The 24,901-nt window shown below is 38.2% G+C and overlaps 1 protein-coding gene across 1 annotated transcript in view; it reads right to left on the bottom strand.

Moving 5' to 3' along the window:
- Window positions 1-24,901, bottom strand: part of DAPK1 (death associated protein kinase 1) — an 83,091-nt gene that overhangs the window by 4,704 nt on the left and 53,486 nt on the right. Inside the window, exons 12-22 of the mRNA XM_010218398.2 lie at window positions 23,722-23,820; window positions 22,819-22,917; window positions 21,542-21,640; window positions 19,898-20,095; window positions 18,620-18,817; window positions 15,039-15,137; window positions 10,841-10,918; window positions 6,607-6,829; window positions 3,638-3,826; window positions 2,456-2,653; window positions 54-192 (exon numbers count right to left, since the gene is read on the bottom strand). Coding sequence (XP_010216700.2) covers window positions 54-192; window positions 2,456-2,653; window positions 3,638-3,826; window positions 6,607-6,829; window positions 10,841-10,918; window positions 15,039-15,137; window positions 18,620-18,817; window positions 19,898-20,095; window positions 21,542-21,640; window positions 22,819-22,917; window positions 23,722-23,820 — 1,619 coding nt within the window. The remainder of the gene's footprint in view (window positions 1-53; window positions 193-2,455; window positions 2,654-3,637; window positions 3,827-6,606; window positions 6,830-10,840; window positions 10,919-15,038; window positions 15,138-18,619; window positions 18,818-19,897; window positions 20,096-21,541; window positions 21,641-22,818; window positions 22,918-23,721; window positions 23,821-24,901) is intronic.

Genomic DNA, 24,901 nt, shown 5'->3' with positions numbered 1-24,901 from the left:
ACAGAGACAGATTATGGCACTTTCTTTTATATCTAAGTATGTTCCTCTCTTACCTGTTTCTGATTTCTTTCAGCAATGACATGTCCTTGTCATATCCAAATTCTCCTCCAGCAGGCCGAGGAAGATTCACTATGTCAGCATGTGTGGCGACCAAAACAACACGCAGTGGAGTTTTCAGCTTTCCAGCAAATGCTAGATGAAAAACAAGAGCACCTTTATTATGAGACAGACCCATGAAGATGGCTCTGTTACTGAGTCAGGGAAGTATCGATGCATTTTAATATTCTTGATATACCAATCACTCTGCAGTGGATCCATCAACTTTAACATAACCTGTGTATTGCAACACAATTGAATGACTGATTTTTGGCTGTTGCTTATCTGTCTATACTATATATCTGTCTATATAAGCTACTGTCTATATTATGTCCACTTTGAAAACCTGACCACTCTGAGTAACATCAGAAACAGTGATATTACTTTATTGCAACATGATAAAGCATTAGCTAATAACACTTCTGATATATTTTGTAACTAGAGGCTATAACAATGTGAAAAGAATTATATTCACAAGGACTTTTGGAAAGGGTTTCTCATAATTTTTGAATGGTCTTTAGTACTACAAGTGCAACTTAGAGGATTATAATTAGAACATAAAAGATCTACAACATTCATACATCGGTATGAATGCTATTTCACAGTACTTACACAGACAATGAACTCTCACCTAGGTGAGAGTAAGTAGAAAAGCCTGGGAGATACCATGAAAAAGAATGAGAAAGAAAGACACAAATGGAATGTGAATGAAGTGACGGTATGGAACACACAGCTTATCAACTAATCTTTCAGACTAATCTTCCAGAAAGAAGAGACAATATTAGACTAAAATTTGGCGTTTAAAAGAAAAAACCCTACATCCCATACTGCTGTTCGTTCTGGCAAAACTTTGTAGGGGAGAAATATACTCGTATCAGTGCTGACTTTTCATCAAGAACTAGATAAACTTGATTCATATATAATCCACATTTCCCCAAACCAAGCATTTTAAGATAAATATTTTGCAGTAGATCTCAATTTTTTCAGCTACAAACAAACAAAATAAAAAAGCAAAAACAAAAACAAAAGAGGAAAGAACTGGGAAATACCTAAGTTTTCTGCTTAGTATCAACTATTACCTATTTCTCATGAGATTTATATAAAAAATATATGTATCCAAATTAATCTGACCAATATAAACTGATTTAAGCAAAATACCTGAATTATGCTGATTATTAGATCATCAAGAATAAATGATTAAGTCAAATCCTGATTCAGGCAAATCAAGAACTAAGCTTCCTTGCTAAAAAGTTTTCAGCAATTGCAAAATAAATGCCCTTTCAACTTTGATATTATTCTTCAAATTTTTGAGCTTTTACTTCCAGAAGTGCTTGCAAACGAGTTAGGCCTGATCACTTATATTATTAATTCAAGCTTTTATCCAAAAGGGAAAATGTAAGACTGAAAAATAGAAAACTACAAGCCTGCCTTTTGGCTGATGAATGTCACCTGTCAGTCTGAGACAACACACACAGAATGAACTAGACCAACCAAAAAAATAAAAAGCGCGGGGGGGAACACTCTGCATTATCTTAAGTATTTTGATATCCTTGTTTGGCAAGTTTCCAGCAGCTCTATAATTTTTCTGTGTGTCTAACTAGATTCATGGGAGAGTCATGTCAGAGCTTGTTTTATTTCTGTCAAACAGTCAGGGTTTGCAGAACAATCTTCAGTTACAAACAAGTCACACACATTACAGTAAACAGAATATTTGTTTGCCTAACTTCCAGCAGTTACGAAGCTCTCGAATACCTGTGGAAAAGTCCTGTGTAAAATAACATGGAAAAATTACTAGAAATATTGATTTCTATCCAACCTGATGTGACAAAGGTCCAAACAGAAGTCTAGCTAAACTGGTAAGAACGGCATGTACTGACGGACAATATTGCTTTCGAGCATTTTTCAGTCCTCTCTGTGTAGACAAGCCTATTTATGCTGGAAACATCTTTCATTACAGTTAGATAGAAGTGGAATTTAAGCAATGTGCCTAGAATTAATATTTGAGGTTCCAATATTCTGAAACACTTGGGAGTTTTTCCGCACAGCCTATCTGAAATAAAAACTTCACCTCTCATTTACCGATGGCATGCCACAACAGGCTGTATTTGTACCTCATTTTCCATTTTAGTTGGATGAGTTGATACATATACTCTTTAAGGCTTGTTCCACAGATATAAGCTTCCTCCTTACACATAAACCAACTTTTTGATTTAAATTTATGATTGATTTAAATCAAAAAGTTGATTTAAATAAAAAGGGAATAAAAATACATAACAAAGAATTTGCAAAGTTCAGAGAAATACAAGCAGTTTTATCTTCCCAGTCCCCTAATAGTTTATTAACAGACGGAATAGCATACCTATTGGTTCCTCAGCTGGGACTAAAGATTTCAGGAAATTAAGCCAAAAGGTCACTTGGTTTAACTGGATTTCATAAGGCTCCTCGAGACTAAAAAGCACTATGTGAATTGTGGTGGGGTCATTTGCAGCAAAAAAATCATAGCAGCAGAAATACACAGGATTCCCAGAGAACTCCCAGATGCTGAAATCACCAACTCCTATAAAAAAGACAAACACATGAAGAGATCCTGCTTTCTCCGCAAGCACAAAGCATCTTTTAGGAAAAAGGAAACAAACCAAAGAATTACTATGATTTAGATTTTCATGAAGGTAAACTGTATGTAGGTGAGAAAGTAATACCATAAATGCAATCATGAACAAACAAGCAGGTTTCAGACAGTCTCGGAAACAGAAAAGATGAGCCTTCACAGTCCGTTCCTCTTTCACATTCACTTCTCTAGGACATTTCCACCAGATGCCACAGGCAAGCATCTGTGTGTTAAACTCGTGCTGTGTTATACATTGAATTCAAGGCTTTTACCTTGCTCAAAACCTATGGATCTTGAATTCTTTTCAGATAAATGAGAATGACTGCTCCCATTCTTTCCTAACTCTCATAAAATACCAATTTGGCTTATTTATGATTTTTTCTTCCCAACGTACAACACTAGCATTAAAAACAACTGATTGATATTCTCAAAGAACCCGCTTTAAGAAACAAACAAAAAAAAAACAAGAAAAAACCTACACCACACCATTTACATCACATAGCTAAGTTGGGACTAAAGAATCACCATATTAAGGATCCTAAGGTTCTTCCTTCTGTCATCTCCTTTAACTTCAGGTGAGAACAGCATTAGCACTAGTATTAGCACCCTCAAGGCACACATAGTACAGTGGCCTCCATAACAACAGAAGAGCTACTGAGTTTCTTGTATTATGCCAGATGCTTCCTCCACGCTATTAATCTCCAGAGAATTTCTATGTAGCGTTATAAAGATTCGACAAAACTGATTAGTATATACATGACAGGTATAGCATTTCATGAACAGATACTTCTGTTGTGTTTAATTTCTGATATGTTTAATCTTCAACCACAATCATTATCACATAAAATCAAGGCGGGGTTTGTTTGTTTGTTTGTTTTTGAGCAGGCAACATGATGGTTCTGCAAGATCTTGAAGAATTAAGGCCCTGCTTACCATTCAAGTAGGCGTTCTGAATGTCAATGGCCTTGGTGGACTGGTCATCAGCAGAGAAGTGTGAGTGATGAGCCGGAGAAACAAAAGCTTCTAACACCCCTTTGGTCAGGCCTGGCTCAAACATCATGCTACGGCTTCTCACGCTAACATTCTCACAGCCAGGATAAAGATTTGAAATGCTTACTGAAACTGTGTCAGGGAAAGAAAAATGAGATTACACACCAGGGGAAAATTACAACTGTATCACTTCAAAATAAGTACACTAAGCATAAAAATCTCATTAAAAAATAAACTGTTTCTTCAAAGAAAATAGAGGATTACCAAGCTGCGAGAACATGCCACTACATCTCTATTCTAAATGCTGAAAAGGAAAATAGAATGATCCCTTGTAGCACTCCTAATCTCTGGTAGATCTACTGCTGGTGTGGAAAGTATCCCCTTCTGGAGAAGGAATAGGGGAAAAACAGGCCCTTCCTTGAAATTTTACTAATAAACAACTTGTTTAGTTCACTGAGATTCTGGAAGAGCATTTTCGAAAGGAAAGGGCTTCTTTTTTTTTTTTTTAAATTAACTAACACCATCTAGTGGAGAAAGGAAAGATTTATTTCATCCCTCCACCGGATATCAATTCACTGCTCATGTGGGTAGTATAACCATCCTTTTATATTTGACACTTATATAAATCCTCATCCTGATATATATATTCATAATTGCTGAATTTAAGTACTGATCTTCAAAAAATTTGAGCAAACACATGACCGTGTATTCACTGAATTGTATTAAGTTTTAAAATGTCCACCTGATTAAGCCACCCTACCTATAATATTCATCAAAAAAGTCCACATATTGAAATAAAAGTAAATATAGCTAAAAACCCAAAAGTAGGTTACAACATAGTCACAGCTATAGTCACACAACTTTTTCTATGGAGATTTGACAAACTTAAGTGTAAACAACCACCTTGTTTGACTTTATAATGATGGGATGACATCTCAGTTATACACTTTGGCTATTTATGTTTGGCAACATATAAAAAAATATCTGCAATCAAAACCTTCCTGTGCTACCTCCAGAACTGCTCCTGCATGACACAGTAAAATAGGATAAATAAACCCCGAAATTCTCATTAATTTAATAATTCTCAGAGTCCCCTGTGATAGCAGAACAGAAATAGCTTAACTTCTGTGTTAGGAATCATCATCTGCTAACCCTGTACTGTCCTTACTTAAAAATAACGATGAAAACTAGAACTCCAAATATTAGGAATTTTTCTTTTTAAAAGAAAAACTATGAGCCTTTCTAAAATATATTAATTATATGAATTCACAGAGTCACAGAATGGTATCTAGTCCAATGCCCCTGCTCCAGCAGGGACACCCAGAGCACATGGCACAGGGTGGCATCCAGGTGGGTTTGGAAGATCTCCAGAGAAGGAGACTCCACAGCCTCTCTGGGCAGCCTGTTCCAGGGCTCTGTCACCCTCACAGGAAAGAAGTTCTTCCTCACATGGAGATGCAACTGCCTGTGCTTCAATTTGTACCCATTACCCCTTGTCCTGTCACTGGCCACCACAGAGAAGAGCCTGGCCCCATCCTCCCTACTATCACCCCTCAGGTACTTGAACATGTTGATCAAATCTCTCAATCTTCTCTTCTCTAGGCTAAACAAGAGCAGCTCCCTTTCCTCATAGGATAGATGCTCCAGTCCCTTAATCGTCTTTGTGGCCCTATGCTGGACCCTCTCTAGAAGCTCCATGTCCTTCTTGTACTGGGTAGTCCAGAGCTGCACCCAGTATTCCAGGTGCGGCCTCCCTAGAGCTGAGTTCAGGGGCAGGATCCCTCAACCTGATGGCAACGCTCCTCCTGATTCAGGCCAGGATCCCACTGGCCTTCTTGGCCACGAGGGCACATTGCTGCCTCATGGTCAACCTGTTGTCAACCAGGATTCCCAAATCCCTCCGCATGGAGCTGCTTTCCAGATTAACCCCTAATCTATACTGATGCCTGGGGTTATTCCTCCCCAGGGGCAGGACCCTGCACTTATCCTTGTTATATCTCTCGAGGTTCCTCTCTGCCCAACTCTCCCAACCTGCCTACGTCCCTCTGAATGGCAGCAGAATTCAATGCAGCATTTTTCACCCGAGATCTTCAAAATGCCATCATAGGAAGTATACTCTACACAACATCTCATTTTTACAAACGGGACCTCAATAAATAACTTCTTGTTCTTTCTGTTTTCTTTTTACTACCACTGCATGTTTTTCCATAAGTGCTCACATGTAACCTTAAATGCTTCCTCAGCATCCTTTGCCTCTTCCCACCTCACACGGGTCAGCTGGTGTTTCATGATTAAGGTTTTTCTACTATTTTTGCAAATTTACGTAAATCTAGCAAAGCTCCATTTCATTTTCATCTTCAACACAGAGACAAGTCTTGACACCTCTAACTTGGTAAAATCATTCCTGCACTTTCAGTCAAAGGCATTCCAAATTCAATAGCAGTTCTGCATCTTTAGATATTATTTAAATACTGCCACTTCTTATATAAAGATGCAGTAACTGTTTTCCATCTTGCACAGAATTTATCTAGGTTTCTCAATCAGGAAGGCAGAAAAAATCATCAGATAATATGAAGAGGAGATCTAGTCATGACACCAATGCTCACAGTCAAGGGCTTTCTGGCAAAAATAAATGCAAGTGCCCAAAAGGCCTGGCCTCTACTATAGGCCTATGTACTGTGTGAGTGAATAAAAGGTTTAACTATTCTTACACTCCTCACATCACGCATGTTGCTTCCCTTAGCTCTTACTTTAGGCACGAACCATAGAGAACGAAATACCCCTTCCTTTGCTATTATTTCTTGCACATGTAACCTGATCTTGCCTTTCATAGCACAGGCAACAGCTTTTACTTTACCATTGTACAAACTATGAGAAAGCTGTTTACTTTTTCAAATGTTTCAAAGCCATACCTGAGGGTTTGGAAGACAAAGGAGATGGTGGGAATCTGGACGAGTTTGTGGAGGAAAGCCTAGGCCTACGCCTTCGGAAAAAGCTTCTTAGGAGGCCACACTTGAGAGACTCCACAAGGGTCGTCTTCCCAGAGCCAGAATGGCCAAACAGCTTCAGTTTGATCCTGGGCTGTGGATTCTGTGTGTGTCGGAGCTGTTGAATAAAAAGTCCTCTGTGCGTATCCTAAAATTCAGCAAAAACAAGAAATCAGAATCTGTGGCATGAAATTTCTGTCTCCTTTTAAACTGAAAATGCAAGGTTTAGATAATGCTTCTTGACAGTTCAGTGTTCATCTAGACTGCTTCATCATGCAAGTACACAATTACAGATAGAAGGGCAGATATGTGGCTAAGACACAGTTGGATGGCTTCTCTCAAAAAGCCACCTGAGTACTCATGAAAACCACATTTTACAACTGAAATTTGTTATCAGGCTATATATCAGTGACTGAGAACATTTTGACTTCTAATCGAGAGAACAAAGAAGTAAAAATTAACTTCTTCCAGTATTCTTTCTCCTTGCAATGAGGCCCAGCAGCAGCAGCATCATGATTCTGCGAGCTTACATTTACTATTTATAAGTTTATATAACTTATGTGCAGTATAGAAGAATTCTGCAATGACAGCTACCATCTCCGCAATGCCAAAATTGGGCTGTATTCCCTTTTTTCCATCAACTTTGTACTGATCACACCTGGGAGAATTCCACCCTGCTGCTTTTGACTTTTTTTTTCCCCAGTGTGAACAATGATTTTTGTAGTTCATTCTTACCTCTTCTCTTCCCAAACACTTATTTTTTCTACCCTTTTTACCTTAAAAGATTTCCCACATACCATTCCATTTTCTTCCCCTCAACTGCAAGCCTGTATCTTCCACATTTGTCTCACAGAATAACTGGAGGGGACCTCTGTAGATCCAGATCCATACTCTCTGCTCAAGCAGGGTAAATTATAGCACCTGCCCAGGACCAAGTCCAGTTGGCTATGAGTATCTCCAAAGACGGAGACTCCACGTTCTCTCTAGACAGGCTGTTCCAGTGCTTTGTTATCCACACAGTAAAGAAGTGTTTCTTAGTTCACATGGTAGTTCCTGTGTTTCGTTTGCATCCTTTTCCTCTTGTCTTAGGCCTCAATTTATCTACTTCTCTAGTTGATTCCCCTTTCACTGTTTGCCCTTTGGGTGAATTCACTGACTCCTACACAGCTGCAAACTCATTCTCATAAGCAAGGCCTTAGTCAAAGCCAGTTGTATCTCCCTTGTGAGTGTTTTCATCTTTTAGGTTAACTCATCACCCCTTTTTATCTCAGCCTTTTAGTGCCTGAAGAATATTCCTTCTTACTGCCAAGAACAGCATCTGGAATGAACTAATCAAATCCGTCTTGTTCTCTTCTCCCAGCAGGAAGCAATCAAACATAGATGCTCTGCTATTCCCCACACAAGCTTAGCTTAAAATTCAACTCAACAATAGAACGCTGTGCAGAAGAGCAAATTATTGTGTTTTGCACCTTAGAAAGACATTCTTTAAGAAAATAGGGATACAGCAGAAAGGTAGAGGGCTGAAGGAACTATTTTTCCCAACCACATCTAGGGGGAACAGCTCTACATTCTGCATTTGCTCTGAGCTTAATATGTACAGCAAGTCATTAAAAGAGCACCTACAGCAATTCAGCTGAGAAATTTGGCAGCATCTAACAGTGCACCTCATTTAGACCCTTAGCTCCTAACAGGCATTAAGCATTAAAAATGCAACATGCACTGAATCAGTTCATCACAATTCAAAAAATGCACTCTCTTTACCCACTGCTAATATTGAAGTCCCCTTAAAAGCACTAAAACAGTAGGGCTTTCACATATGGGTGTGTGTGTGCGTGTGTTATTAGAAGCACCCTCCATATGCTTTGAATATGAAACAAGCGCGCAGGGCATTCTGTAGATGATATTGTCCATTTTGTGTAGTACTGCAACCTTTTCGGCAGTTTCTTATATATACACACTCGTAGTTTAAGAGTTGTCACTTACCAGAATCTCTGTTGCAAAGGAATGTCTGATCAAACATACTCTTGTAACAGAGAGGAAGTTACAGTTTGTTTTTTTTTTTTTAAATCTCTTACAGAGAGATTTATTTGATCTTCTCCCTTTGTTCCAGGTTGATTTGTTTGATTTATATTGATTTATATTTATTTCATACATCATAACTAAAATAGAATCATAGAATGCTTAGGGTTGAAAGGGACCTCTAGAGGTCATCTAGTCCAACCCCCCTGCATACACAGGGACACCCAGAGCACGTGGCACAGGACTGCGTCCAAGCAGGTTTGGAAGATCTCCAGAGAAGGAGACTCCACAACCTCTCTGGGCAGCCTGTTCCAGCATTTTTTTCCATTTGCATGTAGAAAGAGGCAAAAGTTTGGAAAGGGGAAAGCTATGGATCCTATTATGACAAAAGAATACAGAAGTTACCATTGCAAGTAAACCTTGAACTTTGGTACTTACCGACATTTTAACTGATTTATTTCACAATCCTAGCAAGAATATATTTAATGGAAGGACTGAAAAACGTAATTGTATTTCAACTTTATAAATGCCTAGCATATGTTGTCCTTGTTAAATGACATAGGGTAAGTGCAGGGTCCTGCCCCTGGGGAGGAATAACCCCAGGCACCAGTACAGACTAGGGGTTGACCTGCTGGAAAGCAGCTCCATGGAGAGGGATTTGGGAGTCCTGGTTGACAGCAAGTTAACCATGAGGCAGCAATGTGCCCTCGTGGCCAAGAAGGCCAGTGGGATCCTGGCCTGAATCAGGAGCAGCGTTGCCAGCAGGTTGAGGGAGGGGATCCTGCCCCTGAACTCAGCTCTGGGGGGGCCGCACCTCGAACACCGGGTGCAGGTCTGGGCTCCCCCGTACAAGGACATGGAGCTTCTAGAGAGGGTTCAGCGTAGGGCCACAAAGACAATTAAGGGACTGGAGCATCTATTGTATGAGGAAAGACTAAGTGAGCTGGGCCTGTTTAGCCTGGACAAGAGAAGACCGAGAGGGGGTCTGATCAACATGTACAAGTACCTGAGCGGTGACTGTAGGGGCAATGGGGCCAGGCTCTTCTCTGTGGTGGCAGGTGACAGGACAAGGGTAATGGGTACAAATTGAAGCACAGGCAGTTGCATCTCCATGTGAGGAAGAACTTCTTTCCTGTGAGGGTGACAGAGCCCTGGAACAGGCTGCCCAGAGAGGCTGTGGAGTCTCCTTCTCTGGAGATCTTCCAAACCTGCCTGGATGCCACCCTGTGCCACGTGCTCTGGGTGTCCCTGCTGGAGCAGGGGGGTTGGACTAGATGATCTCTAGAGGTCCCTTCCAACCTCAACCATTCTGGGATTCAGTATTCCTATTCAAATTCCAATAAATTTGTCATAAAGCACCATGGCCACTTATTTCATATATTCAAATACTTATCAGCCTCATTAAAAGAGCACTCCAACTGGTCTGACTGTTGCCTGGAAGCCCCAGGCAAGTGGTCTCTGCACCTCCATTGCAAGAATGATAGAGTATGCACAGAATACTCAATGCATATTAGATATGCACAGTATGCAGTAAGTCTGCACATCAGAGTTAGTGTACAAGGCCAGATCAGCTTTGCATTCTGGTTGTCAGGGAATTTCTAAAAATCAAATTTGCATGATTAATATAAAATTTAAAAAAAGACAATCAGGTAAGGAACTATTTCATATAGTACTAGATAGCCTAGTAGAGGGCAAAACCTCTCATATTTCATTATCCTGGTCTCCCTGAAGTGATGATGGTGGAGAAAAACTCATTTGGTGGAGAAAGTCATGTTATTTATTAGTGAGAGGCACTATGTTTTTTACTTTTTTTTCCCTCTTTTCTCAAGTTTCTTTAGGATTCCTTAGAAGCAAAATTGCATTACTATATATTGTCAGAGACGGGATAAGATGAAATAGTAGCCCAACAAAATGGTGTAGAGTACCCATTTTTACTAACATGCACATGGCCTTAATTGAGGATACCACTTTAAAATAAAAATAACAAACAAAAATAACAAACAAAATCAGTAAGGGTTTTTGCAACAGAGCTTTTTAGAATTGTTTTGATAAATATCTGATGTTATGATTTCCCACAGTCAAACCTCCCTTGCTACCTTTTAAAAAAATGTAAAACTTAGTTAAATTCATGCATCCCAACCTTTTTGAGTCTTGCAAGCAGACCAGCTACATGTTCATGTTGCTCTGCTCTGGCAAGATCTTCTGCTGTTTTCCCATCCTGTTAAAAGACAAATTATTAGCTGCAGTTCCTTCCTTTTACTCATAAAACAAAACAAACACAGACACACACACTCTTGTAGTATTGCTCAACTCTGCTCAAGGCAATAAAAGCGTAATTGCTGTCAAATACAAATGGATTGGGAGAAGGGAAAAAATAAACCAACCAGCAAAAATTGTCCTCACTGGAATCCTTCTTCTGCTAAATTGACCAAATAAGTTAGAACAAAATGAAGAACAGCAGCATTTAGTTTGCAAATTGGCATCTGGTGCCACTATAACAAGGTACTTGAATTCAGAAGCTTTTAGCGTTGTCAATATTTCCCTTTTGAATTCCTCTTCTTTCCTCACCGATCAATCTGTGGTTGACATCCCTTTCTAGATACTACATATTAACCTGATCTAAAAGTTTAGACTTTTCACAAAGGGTACATATAACAGCATATTGATTCACATGAAGGTGCATTCTGTTTAGTAACAGATAAAAACTTACAATGGCAAATCCGTCACTGGATCAAGGTTTACAAAAAACATGAACAGTATAAAGCTTGCTGTTCTGATTGTTTCAGCAAATTTAAAATCATAAACAAAGCTGTCTTCAGCATTTTAGTCCTGACATTTAATTACTTGTGTTTCATACAACAGTAGTTTAATATAAAAGCTGAAAGAACAACTGTGTACTACTTTTATAACTCCATTAATGCTATTATGTTGTTTTATACTTTGGTAATAGATAACCGATTTACAAGCATTTGCTTCTTCTGCTTTCTCCTAGATAAGAGCTTTCATGCACCAAAAAAGCACTGAAAAATTAAGTCTCCTTTTAGAGTTTTTAATCTATGATTTTACGATAGTTTTTCGTATGAAATTGACAATATCTTAACCTGTTTCTAGAGATAATCTTCCTTAGAAAAGATTTAACAAAGGAGAAGCATCTTTTCTTTTATGGATCCTATCCCTCTAAATTCTACACTCCGCTCATAAATCCTGAGTGCCTGTTTTAACAGGGTAAGAACGGTTCAGTTTTTGGGGAACTAGACTCTTATCAAGGAAACCTCATGCTCCTGGTGTTTCCTGGATTTCCCATCTTGGACATGTTTTGCAGAATCCAACTATCTTCAGGTAAATGGGAAACCCTGATCCCCTTCATGAGAATCCTTATGGTGACCTGCAGCAACCTAGGGTTGGTGGCTTTCATCCAGATCCTCAAATCCTTGGTCTCTCTGTTGGTCCAAAGCACGACTATTGTTTGGCCCTGCACTTCTCCAGAGCCCAGGATTTTATTCTTGCAGCACATACTTAGAAAAAGCCTGACAAACTATGGCATGAAGTACGTATCCCGTGACAAATTCATGCAGATGCTTTTTCCCTTGGAATTAGAACAAGTCCTACATCTTTCATTGGGCACCCTCGGATTGCAATGGCATGGCCTGCAAAACCTGGTTATGGCATGATTATGGAGATGACTGCTCCTGAAACTTTTCAAATGGCAACAGGAAAAGTTTGCTTTGGTATAAGTCTAAACAGTAGGAGTACAGAGCAAGTCTACTAATAACAGGGATGGCACTCTCAGATCCCAGAGTTCACTTCTCACTTTCTAAGGGTTTTATGAGTTCAAGATCACCATGAGCTTCTCCTCCATTCTTTTGACTCAAGAGTTGTGCTTGAGCTGAGGCACTGGCCTTCGGTCCCTGCCAGAGTGACACTGCAGCTATGTCTATGTTTGGCCATGTATCCCACTGACCCAGATCCTGACTTGACACTCTGGACTAGTCTAACTAGATCTTTGAATTTATCATGTTATTCTCATCTGACCCAATCCCGACCTGATTTGATGACTTGGACCTATCTCACTGCTCTGGACTTGTCTGATGACACAGACTCTTGGCTGAAGCTGCTTACAGTTATTAGACTGGCTCTGTTCTTCTCATTTGGGTGCTGTAGAACCATATCCTTGCTGATGAACCCTCCTTCTCTGCTTGCCATGTCATTACTCTTAGTGTCTTCCTCAAATTCCCTCACAGAGTTGCCTGTCTTTGCTAAGATATAATTCCCTGACAGCAGCATGGATAGACAGCACCAAACTCAGCAGGCAGAATTGCAGGTCAAATCCACCCAAAGAAAAGCATTTTGAGATGTTTAATTGACAGGTGCCAATATATACTTTTTTTTCATTTTTCCAAAGGTATTTTGACTCAGATCTGGAAGCCAAATTTATTGATTAACAGGCAAACTACATGTCTTCCATTAAAAAAAGAAAAAGAAGTTTTTCCTTTTTGTACATCTCTGAATAAGATTAGGCTGTTTAATTTTCTGGATATCAGCTGTATCATGAATTGCAGAACACAACAAGAATTAGAAAATACATCTCAAACAAAACAGAAAATGGGTTTTGGTAACTTTTTTTTTCCTCTTAAGCTTTCTTGAAAAGCACAGAATAAGGATGTAGACACTGGAATAGCAATGGCTAAGTAAGGCTTGCATTTGAGTTATATGAATGTATGTGAATGTATCTATGTCTGTATAAAGTGCATATATAATATAAGTTTTTAAATTATGAGTATAGTTTGCGTAATAGACTTCATGCATATAAATTAAATATATATTAAAATTATGCATATACATTAAATGTATGAAATTATATATATTTTACATCTAATTCATTAAATAATTAATACACGTTAGACATGCAAACTAATCTGTTTGCTCAAGTGCTATGAAAATCACTACACTCACTTTCTCTCCTTCTCTCTGCTTCTTACTGCTGAAATTTAGCTGCAATAATGGTCACTGATGTATAACCAGTCTGTTTCTCCTGCCAGATTTAGTGCCACTGCATTTTAGTTTGTCATGTCCTTCCCACTGATACAAGCTAATGAGAGAAAAAGTACTTTTGTCTTGGAAGGAGAGATCTACATGGCAGTTATGTCAACATCGCCATCATGACCATAAACAAACTGGCACAGTTCTGCTCATGAATTTCTCCTTTTGTTCATAACTCTTTTGTTACATCTTATCTGTGCAGTGTTTATTAGTGAAAATATAAATACTGAATGGGACGTATCAAAAAAAATGTGAAGAAGGGAAAGCTATAAAAGGTCCCACTAAGTCCAGTTTAGGCATATTTCATTACTTAATAATAAAGAATAGGATAATTTACAATCCAGTAGTTTTCAGAATTTGCTTTGCAGATGCTAAACTTGTCTAACTCACAATTGCAAGTTCAGTGGTTTTAAGGACTTTTTAAAGGTTTTCCTCTGACACAGGTGATATCTTTTAAGAAGGTAAATAGAAGACAGTAAAACTGATTTAAGTGCTATCAAATTCATAAAACAAGTGAAACATAGCATTTTTCTCCCTTTTCCCCTTCATTTCAGCATGCTGAGGGATACTTTGTATGAAAAGCAACTTTGGAAAACATGAAATCAGCTAAAACTAAATCACAATATAATTTAAATATAGAGAACAATAGTTATATCTGTGTAGGATGCATTGACTAGGGCAGGTAGCAAATGAAACTGATTTGGTTCTTCTGCAAATAAAGGGTGGTTGGTTCATTTAAAATACAGGGAATGCTGTATATGATGCCCAGTTGTCCTTCATCCTCTTATGCATATGTTAGTAAGAAGGATGTTTCCCCCTCTTCTGAGAATGAAAAATACTCTGAAGATGCTGATTGGAAACAGTGGTACTGACTGATCTGACAGGAACAATTTGTTTTACAAGAACATTTGCATGCTAGTTCAGTCATCCACTCACCCACACTTCTCCACCATGAAATGCATCCTTTTAACCATCCTAAGAAGCGTCATACAAATCGTACATAGTGTATTAAATGGCAACCTACTGGGCATACAAAAAAAATGGTGTAATTCAGGAATTCTGTAGATGAATTGGTAGCTGCACTGCATCTTAGTTTCAAACTTAGTTTTGGGAAGGAAACAGGTGGGCAATTGAAAATGCTCTTCAAGCAGCGGGGTGTATTTTAGCCTAGTAAGTGTTCTTTTTTTTAATATATTAGACCACTGCCTTGTTTTATTTCTAAGGCAGGAATTTTATTTTTTATTCCTACTGTCACAAATAAAACAAGGAAGAAGCATAACAATATCTGTCATACTTACAGAGGTTAAAGCTTCTACATTGGCACCAGTGAGACACAGAAACCGGACAACATCAAGAATACCATTATTTGCTGCCAGATGCAGAGGTGTTCTTCCATACTAAGTTGGGGAAAAAAAATAGTTAATTATAGTATTCAGAGAACCTCACTGTAGTTTTTTTTATATAAAAAAATGTATTATACAATTATGCACACTGACACATAATGAAGGTCTTGCAAAAACTATAAGTAATTTGATTACAGCTTAAGTACAATGCCTTAAAAGTTCAAATAGAAATGAAAGTTACATTGATTATTTGAAAACTGGTTGCACAGCAGAGCTTAGAGGGTTGTGATCAGTGGCCCAGAGTCTAGGTGGAGACCTGGACCACCTGGTGTCCCGCAGGGGGTCAGTCCTCGGTCTGGTTCCATTCAATTTATTCATTAGTGACTTAGCTGAAGGGAGAGAGTGCCCCCTCAGCAGCTTGCTGATGACAGCAAACTGGGAGGAATAACTGACACAGCACAGAGCTGTGCTGCGATCCAGAGACCTAGACAAGCCGGAGAGATGTCCTGCACCTACGGAGGTACAAACCCATGCAGCAGGACAGGCTGGTGGTTGACCTGCTGGAGAGCAGTTCCGCAGAGAAGGGAGTCCTGGCTGATTGGCCAACAGGGCCAATGGTCTCCTGGAATTTCTGTATTAGGAAAAGTGTTGCCAGCAGGTTAAGGGAGTGGATCCTCCCCATCTAGTCAGTCCTGGCAAAGCCACATCTGGGCACCTGGCTCCAGTTCCAGGCTCCCCAGTACAAAAGGAACATGGAGCTACTGGAGAGGGCTATGAAGATGGTTAGGGAAGGGAGCCTCCCTCCTCGGAGGAGAAGCTGAGGGAACTCTGTCTGTTCAGCCTGGGAAAAACAAGGCTAAGAGGGGATTTTATCAATGTGCACTAATACCATATGGGAGGCTGTCAAGAGGATGGGGCAGACTCTTTTCAGTGGTGACCAGCAACAGGAAAAGAGGCAATAGGCACAAAACGAAGCACAGAAAGGTCTTCTGAATTTGAGGAAAAACTTGACTGTGAGGGTGACGGAGCCCTGGCACAGACTGCCCAGAGAGGTTGTGGAGTCTCCTCTAGAGACATTCAACACCTGCCTGGACAAGACCCTGTGTCCTGCTTGTGCAGGGGAGTTGGACTAGATGATCTCCACTGGTTCCTTCCAATCTCAGCCCTTCTTTAATTAAGGAGAAGTTGCTTCGTCAAACTGAAGGAATTTGTTCTTTCAGTAACAGAGAAAGGTCTGGGGAAAATAACACCAGAAGAGAAAGCTGCTGGAAGTATTCCTTCACCGGGTCTTGCTTTTTGACTGTGTCTCTCCACTAAGAGGATTCTCAAAACATCCACTTTTCTCTTTTAGATTTCTATCCATCAACATAAATATTACTACCATACCTTATCTGCCTGTAATTCTTCTACCTGCTCCTATATTTTGCTGCTGTGAGCACTCTCCTTCCTATTCTCATCCTACACTCAGAAGTAAAGTCACACGTTTATTTCATTAAAGTATTTGAAAGGAAAGCTAACTTCCTACTAACTGGAAAACTTTAACTGGAAATGTTTGCTCCTGAAAAGATCCACACCTCAAATAAATGAGCATGATATTTTACTGGACATGGTTTGTGGAAGAAACGGTACCTTTAATTAGTATTACATTTATTCTTGCCAAAAACAGATTTGAGAAGCTAGGATACACAGCTGTTATTGTAATTCACTCACATTTTATGGGTTGCTGTTGAAGATTACAAGTGGACGTAAGGATCCTCTATTTGAAATTCCTCTATTTGAAATAGAGGATCCTGCTCTCTCAAATAAAGCATGCTCTAAAGTACCCTCTAGTACTAGACTAGACTCTTAAAGGATTAACAGGAAACAAACTTCAACCACAGGTTCTATAACCATGGTAGCATATCCACTGAAGACTTGAAGACTGAGGACTTTTTCCACAGCACGCCTGCGGCCAGGCCACTATCTCTGCTCAGCATTCACAACTATGAAAAGAAGTGCTACTCTCTTCTTTGGCTGCTTAACTCACCTTCCACAAAACGTGGACAAACACTTGATATGGATTTAATTGTTTTAAACCCAAAGGCAGGACTGGGGAGCTCATTATCGTAGGATTTTTTCAGTTGGCAGTTCATGTTCTTAATTATTAAAAACAAAATAGATTGTACTGGACAATCTTTAATCCAAAAACCCTGCAGCCTTCCTGAATTAGCTGATGCACAGCGGGCTAGAGTTTTGAAGTAAATGCAAACATTGATTAATAACATGTTATTGCCAAACTATAAACATTTTCAGAAAAATAAAGAAGCTTCAACATGTGAAACAACCAAATCACAGAATAATAACTCTCTTAAACTTTGTTGCACATAAAATCAACATTTTAGCATCATTACAGATTAGAGAAAGTAATTCAGAGCTAAGTATCAAGCCTTAAAGCCACATATCAAGCCAGCAGACTTGAATGGCTGATATTAAACTTATTCAAATTGGTGGCAGCAATTTATGATTTATTCAAAGATCCTTAGGAGGAAATTCAAAATGTTAAATCTGCAAAATATTTTATTTAGTTTTCACATACCCTACAGAACTAGCACAACAAAAGAATCCAATGGAGCATTTGTTTTAGAGACAGGCTATTAATTTTTCCTCTTTGCAAAGTGATTATTACAATTACAGACTTTTTGCATTTTTAGCTGGCAGTAATCCAGTCATATGCACTGCAATCAAAATTTATATAACTACATAATTTGCCCATTAGTTCTGTGATCATCACACATATGTGAAACAGAAAGAAACATGAAGGTTCCCCCAAAACACCACCTTCCATCTACTGTCTTGAACTTCTGAAAGCACTTTCACACTCAACGTTTAAATTCTGAGATTTAATGTAACCTGATGGCAACAACTGTTTAATAAATTAAGCTATTTTATTTTAAGATAAATGTTTGTTTGGGATTGGTTTTAATTAGTAACTCAAGGAATGAAAACATAAACCAGCCAAGATAACATGTACTTTTGTAACTGGAAAAAGAATCTGCAGTTGATTTAAATAACTTGTTAGATGAAGGTGCAGACCTTTTCATATCATTTGGAAGAATTCAAAGAGTGAGGGTGTTTTTTTAAATAAAAAAAAGTCAATCTTCAACTATTATTAAATCACTTCAAGTCACTGCTCATTTAGGCCAAGAAAAATGCTTCTCATCTGTACCCTAGCATCTAATGGTAATCTGCATAAAAAAGATTCACAGAACCAGGGAAGCAGGCTGGCATACACTATAACATTAGAGTTGAATAACAAAGCATGCTGTGACAATTAATTCAGTTGAGTTCTTTCTTCAGAGGTTTTTAATCATTTACTCAAGTGAAATAAACTTATGTTAATTTATGAGGAGTCAACGCTTTGCACTTGGCTACCTTAAGAGACAAAACAAATAGAAGGAAAAAAGAAAGAGAGAACACTTCGTATCAGAGAATTGGAAAAGCTCACAATGGGTGACCTATTGTTAAACAAAGTACTTCAGTACCCTTATTCCACTTACCTTATTAATGACATCCAAATTACAACTTGCTTCACAGAGTGCCATCACAATAGGAACATTCCCGTCTTTGCAAGCCACATGCAGAGGAGTGTTGCCATGTCTGTCCTGGAAATCTACGAAACATCCCTGGCTGATAAGAGTTTTCACCACCTCCATTTGACATCTTCTTACAGCAAGGTGTAGGGCTATGTGCCCATCCTGAAATCACAAAACAACCTCTAAGCCACATTTTAATAATGTGAAAAAAATCAAAGCCTTTTTCAGAGTCATGATCATTTCATGGCAATTGCATGCCTCTCTCTGCTTCAAAATCAGAAGGCTTTTCTCCTTTGAGAGTGAAGGCAGGGAGACATACATTACCTGTCAGAACAAACCAACTTTGGGATGAAAACAGATTCACATTAAGCCACTGGGCTTTGTCCTGGAATGACTGAAGTGCAAATAAACATTCAATGCTGATAACTTCCACGGGGAAATGGGAAAGTGACCAAGAGTAAAGCCCATCTGAGTGTCTTAAACCACTGTAGTGTTCACTGACAGTAGTTAGAGATACAAAAGCCATACAATCTGTTTAGGGATCAGTTGTTTTAGAGGCAGAGATTTCTCCCTCTGTGGAACAACTTAAAATGACAGTGACTGAAAAAAAAAAAAAACATATTTAATTTTTTAGACATAAAAGCTTTTTTTTTTTTTTTTTTTTGCTTGAGCAATTATTTAGGTGTAATGGCAATTCCATCAGGAATAGTGCTAGCTATAAAGGCATGCACAGCTTAAGTATAAGCAATAAAATGCAAAGATTACTCCTTGGGACTACATTCTGAATGATAAAAATAAGATACCGAATCACCTGGAGTTATTTTTAAACAATTCAAATGTATATTGCTGGTATCAAGTGTGATTTACCTGATACATAGGAAACAAAGACAAACTATACATTTTTTTCCTATTACGTTATAGCTTCTTGCAACTCCAGCAACCAGTGCTCCTGTTATTCTCTACAGACAGTAAGTTGCTCCTAGAGTGTTGGTTATTAATAAGGTGATCATGCAACAGATGGAAAAAAAAAAAAAAGAAAAAATAATCACTCAGCTGCTTTTAAAGACTACTGGAGTCATCAATATTCTCCTTAGAACTACCCAGAAGACCTGTGTCATAAAAATAATGATGCCTTGCAGCACTCAAAGCACCTCAGAGGTGCAACTGAGGTGCAACTCTGTGAAACCTGTAATCTCTGGACATAATTCCTGACTGAAAACAATGCAGTCACCCATTACTAACCTTGTCCGTTGCATCAAGGTCAGCTCCGTGCTCTGCCAAGCATTCCACAATATCATGGTAACCCCTAGCAGATGCTGTTAGGAGAGGAGTCTCCCCTTCTTTGTTTTTAATGTTCACATTACAACCTGCTTCACAAAGTGCTTTGGCAACAGAGTAGTAGCCATGCCAAGCAGCACAATGCAATGGTGTTTCTTCCTCCTATCAACACAGATTAGGAAAATACAAAACAGTTGAAGCCAAAAGCTTGATTAACTTAGAAATACAGGAAGACTTCAGGAAAGAAAAAATACAGTCTATTAAAACAAGTCCTATAAAAAGATGTGGTAATTTCTAATGTTGACCATCTCAAAGTGAGAATAATTCTTGTTGATATACTCAGTGAGTGTGATAACTTACTAAATTTTCGTCAGCAACTTGATTCCGTATTTCTAACCATAAAGCTATCTATGTTCAACAGCTAGCATGTAAGCAATACTAATTTTAATGTTTCCATAGCTAACTGATGTTTCCATGATGCTGCCATAGCTAACTAATTATTTGGTGCTTACTGAAAATGCACCTTCCTTCATGAGCAACTTCTACATCCTGTGTGCTGAAAGACTAATATAGTGTTTAAAATGAATCACTTTCCAATGGGATCTAAATCCCACTGCAGATTGAGGCATATCACTGTTTATAATGTTCAGAGCATATCTAAATGATTTTTGAATGTAGGCAGAGACTTAGGTGCTTAGAAAACTGAGTCATCTAATATCACATTAAGATGTGCTTTGAAGATGCGGGCACTTTGAATTAGTTCAAATTCAGTTGTGACTGAAGTTCTTATTTGATTTGTTCAAACCACAGAAGCTTCAAAACGTTCACCCTTCATCCTTCTGTGCTTCACGACATTATGCAGAACATCATTCACGTCCTTGAATGTTTTATAAAAATGAGGTATGGACAACATTGCTCTGCAGCTCAATGTAAAGCAGGGAAGATTAAAGCAGAAAGAGTCATTCTGTTAAATTCTAAGTAGTGGGATACATTTTGTAGTTGGCAAATATCAGTGATGATACCATCAATGCTGGTATCATCAAATGATTCTGCAAAAGTCTGAGGCAAAAGTAATTGCCAAAGAGTACTTCCGGGACTCTTAGACCTTCTGCTGTTTAAACAAAATAATTGTACTCCTACAGCATATAATACTTTGAAAGGCTGGTGGAACAAATAGCCTATGGAATTTCAGTGAAGTTTGGGCTGAATTTTTTTTTTTTTCTTTTTTAAATTAATACTCTTCCTTCTTGTCTTCCCATAAGAGCTTCTAGTTCAGCTCTGACAGATAGGATTCAAGGCAGTAACTAAGAGAAAGCAATAACTGAAATCAGGGAACACCACCCACACCTTCATGATGTTCATGATGCATGCTTCTCTTCACTTTTAAACTTTTCAAGAGAAACTGTTTTTATAAGAGTACAGATGTGGTGGTTTCATGCACACTTATTTAGAATAGTCTTCATCTATTAAAAAGTATAGAGGCTTCCATAATTCTATTATTTTTTTCTAATTCAAACATGCGTGAGGCAGACTCCAAGACTAAGAGTTCCGACCAGTATTGCTGAAGCTGTATTTGTTTAAAAAAAGTGGAAAATGGATATGACTCACCTTGTCTTGAAAGTCTGGATAGGATCCAATACTACAGAGAAACTGAACCACATCCACATGCCCATATCGAGCTGCAACATGGAGAGCTGTCTCTCCAGACTGCAATCACAGAACATTCCAGTGTTATTTCATACATCACCCACCAATATACACCATCGTGCACACCATACAGTGCTTGTACGTGGCATGGGGGTCCAAGTACCCCTTCTCTGTACCCATATTCTATTCCCCAGCTGTGTTCAGGACATATCTCCAGATCACACATTGTTGTTGTATGTTACAAGTCCAACACCAGCTGACAACAAGTTTCTTCAAAAGGTCTTCCTTTTTTCAAGACTTATTTGTTCTGAACTTATTTTATTTGTTCAAGATCATAGACACAATGCAACCTCTTAGCAATATTAGGCAACTGGCTGAGGGACTATCTACAGCATACACAATGAAGCGTAAGTCGTGTTTCTATTCATAGTATTCTCCTTCTCTCCATACATATATACAAAGACTGGTATACCTTGACATATACGAAGACTGGTATATCTTGATATATTTTGGTTGCTAAACATAATTATTTACAACCTGATTAATGATTTTGTTGCAAGGACATACATATTAAAACTGGTATTTGTATTTGTAAAAGTAACCTCATATTTTATAACCCAATTAGGGTAAATTGAATACTATTTGCTCATATGTCTTGAATGGGTTCCCTGACCAACTACATTTTACAAATGTAGCTTCCTCTACATTAGCGTTTTGGCAGAATAGAAACATTGCTAAGGTGGCAGCAATCAACACCTAAAGCCAACAGTACTCAAGTAATATTGTTGAAGACAAGGTAAATGGAGAGTGTTAGGCTTCATTATTGTCAACTTAGTAACAGTCAAATTTATTTGTCAGATAAAAGCAATTTTCAATCAAGAGAAATGAAAAACAGAATCACGATTTTACCCTGTGTTCCAATGTGAAACTAATCTTCATGAGAAAATTAACCTAGGTTTTTACTTCCCCATCTACCCACGATGTACTCACATTTACACGCACACTTGGTTAACATTTGTCAGAAAATAATCAGTACATGAAGCTACTTTAAAGTTGTGTCATCACAGCCCTATATGTCAGCTTATAAAGCAGTACTAAAAAAAATCAATCACATTTTTGGGATTATGGCATAGTTGAAAATCATTCCAGTGGCAAGACCTTTTTTTTTACTAAAATAATCCATCCATCCATACACACACACACATATCTGTAAGAAAGATGAATAGTTTTGTTCTTACCTTATCCTTGACATCCAAAGGACACTTATTCTCATTGAGAAATTTCAGCGTTTCTACATGACCATGTCGAGAAGCCCAGTAGATTGCATTAGATCCAGCCTGTCCAAAATATTTGTTTATACAGGTCAAAAATGCAGAATCCTAATTTTAGATTTCCAATGAGATACATAGCACACACGTGCACATGCATATTGAATTGCTTAGAATCATTACTGCGAATGTGAGTTAGTCAAGCTAGGGCTCATATTAGAACACTGGGTTTTTTCCCCCATTTTTAAACATCATCTTGATTCAGCAGCCCTATGTATCAATCAAAAGAAAAAAAACAATCAAACAAACAAAGACCTCTGTGAGAATAATTAACAGATCTTCACATCCTCTTACCCTTTTCAAGGGCACTTTTAAGGAAAGCACAATTACAGGTTAAAAAAAGTCTATGTTACATTTTTTTCGTCTACTAGTTAGAGACATGGGTAGTGGTAAAGTGATTCGCTTTAAATGAGCTCCAGAGGTTTTCAAAAATGCTTTCTGCAAAGTATAGCAATAGTATATATCAATAAAATGTACATTTTCATCCTGTTCTGTACTAAATAGATTTTGCCAGTGTCTTTTCAGGAAATTACTAATTTAATCAAACCAGTTTCAGACACAAGAACCAAATTTTAAGATAAGTTTTGCACAAATTCAGCTAATAATTGGGGGCTATACAGTAGCAACACTTGAAATTATTGAAGATTTGCTATTGTCTTTTTGCTATGGAAGACAGTGGATAAGTTATGTAATAAGACTCTACAACTCAGGTATTTTCATGTCCAGAACAACTTGGTCTGATGTGCTTGTCCTCTGCTAACTGCCCTGAAACTCAAGAACACTTATAGAATGGTAACAAAGTAGAATCCAGACCTTATCTTGAACATCAATATGAGATCCACGCTTTAAAAGCAGCTGAAGCATCTGAATATTTCCACAGCCAGCAGCGATTAACAAAGGTGGTGTTCCATGCTAATAATGAAATATAAATATTTAATTTTTGAAGTGTTGAGGAAGAGGGCACACTATAGCAAAAATTATTCATCACCTGGAGCAAGGAAGTTTATTGTCCCCTAGTTTTCTATATTTCTGGAATGAGACCTCATTAAACAATACACTGTACATTAAAGCCAAGTTTTTCAAGACAGGAGTATGAACATCTAGCTCTTCTTAATCCAGTTTGACAAGCATGTGCCTCTGCAGATGCTTTACGTGCACATTTAAGGCAGAGTACCTTGAGAATTGCTCACAATACCTGAGACACACAAACCATTAGCAACCTTCTGGAAAATTACATGGGAATGCAGTGGCAAAACAAAAAATACACCAGTAGCCTGAGAAATTCAAGACCTCTTCACAGGAAAAGAATAAAGGCTTTAATTTTATAGCACTCTTTACCAATAATTTTCTAAGTACTTTATAATGAAGATGAGTATAATCACCCCTTTTTTGCAGCAAACCGTCAACCGCCAACGTCAACCAGCAAAGTCGACAACAGAACATGAGTTTTCTGGTCTGGATTTGGATAATCCAATTTAGTAGAGCAGAAGTAAACTGAAATCATTTAGTAAGCAACGCTGCTGCATTTCTGAATCAGATGAGCACTACAGTCTAATGTAATGTTGAGGTAACCAGTTTCTGTAAAAACAGACAACTTTTTTTCACAGTGTTTTACATTCAACTTTGACAGTATGATTATCCACACACAGTCAGTTTTTTAAGTTCTCTGAAAAAGGAGGAGGTAACACTAAAAGATAGGAATATTCATCCATCTTCACCTGTTCTAAGAAACAAATGCAAAAGAAAAACAAAGCCTTACATCTAATACAGTACAGCTGTTGAAAATAGATGTGAATATTACTTTCCTTTTGGAATTGTTATTTGGCAAGGTCTAGGAACGAAAATGTTTCGGGTTCCATTTTCAGGTAATTTGAGAAGACTGAACACAGAACACTTTCAGATGATTTCCCATAAAGGAAGACAGAATTATTTCCCATCCACTTGACATTTTTTTCCCCTCTTAAAGTTCTACACTGCTACTTTGCAGCACCAT

The sequence above is a fragment of the Tinamus guttatus genome, unplaced genomic scaffold (assembly GCF_059628265.1).
Source record: "Tinamus guttatus ecotype Peru unplaced genomic scaffold, ASM5962826v1 Tinamus_guttatus_pri_ptg000237l, whole genome shotgun sequence".
Classification (NCBI taxonomy): Eukaryota; Metazoa; Chordata; class Aves; order Tinamiformes; family Tinamidae; genus Tinamus; species Tinamus guttatus.
This window is presented reverse-complemented; position numbering and strand designations above follow the sequence as displayed.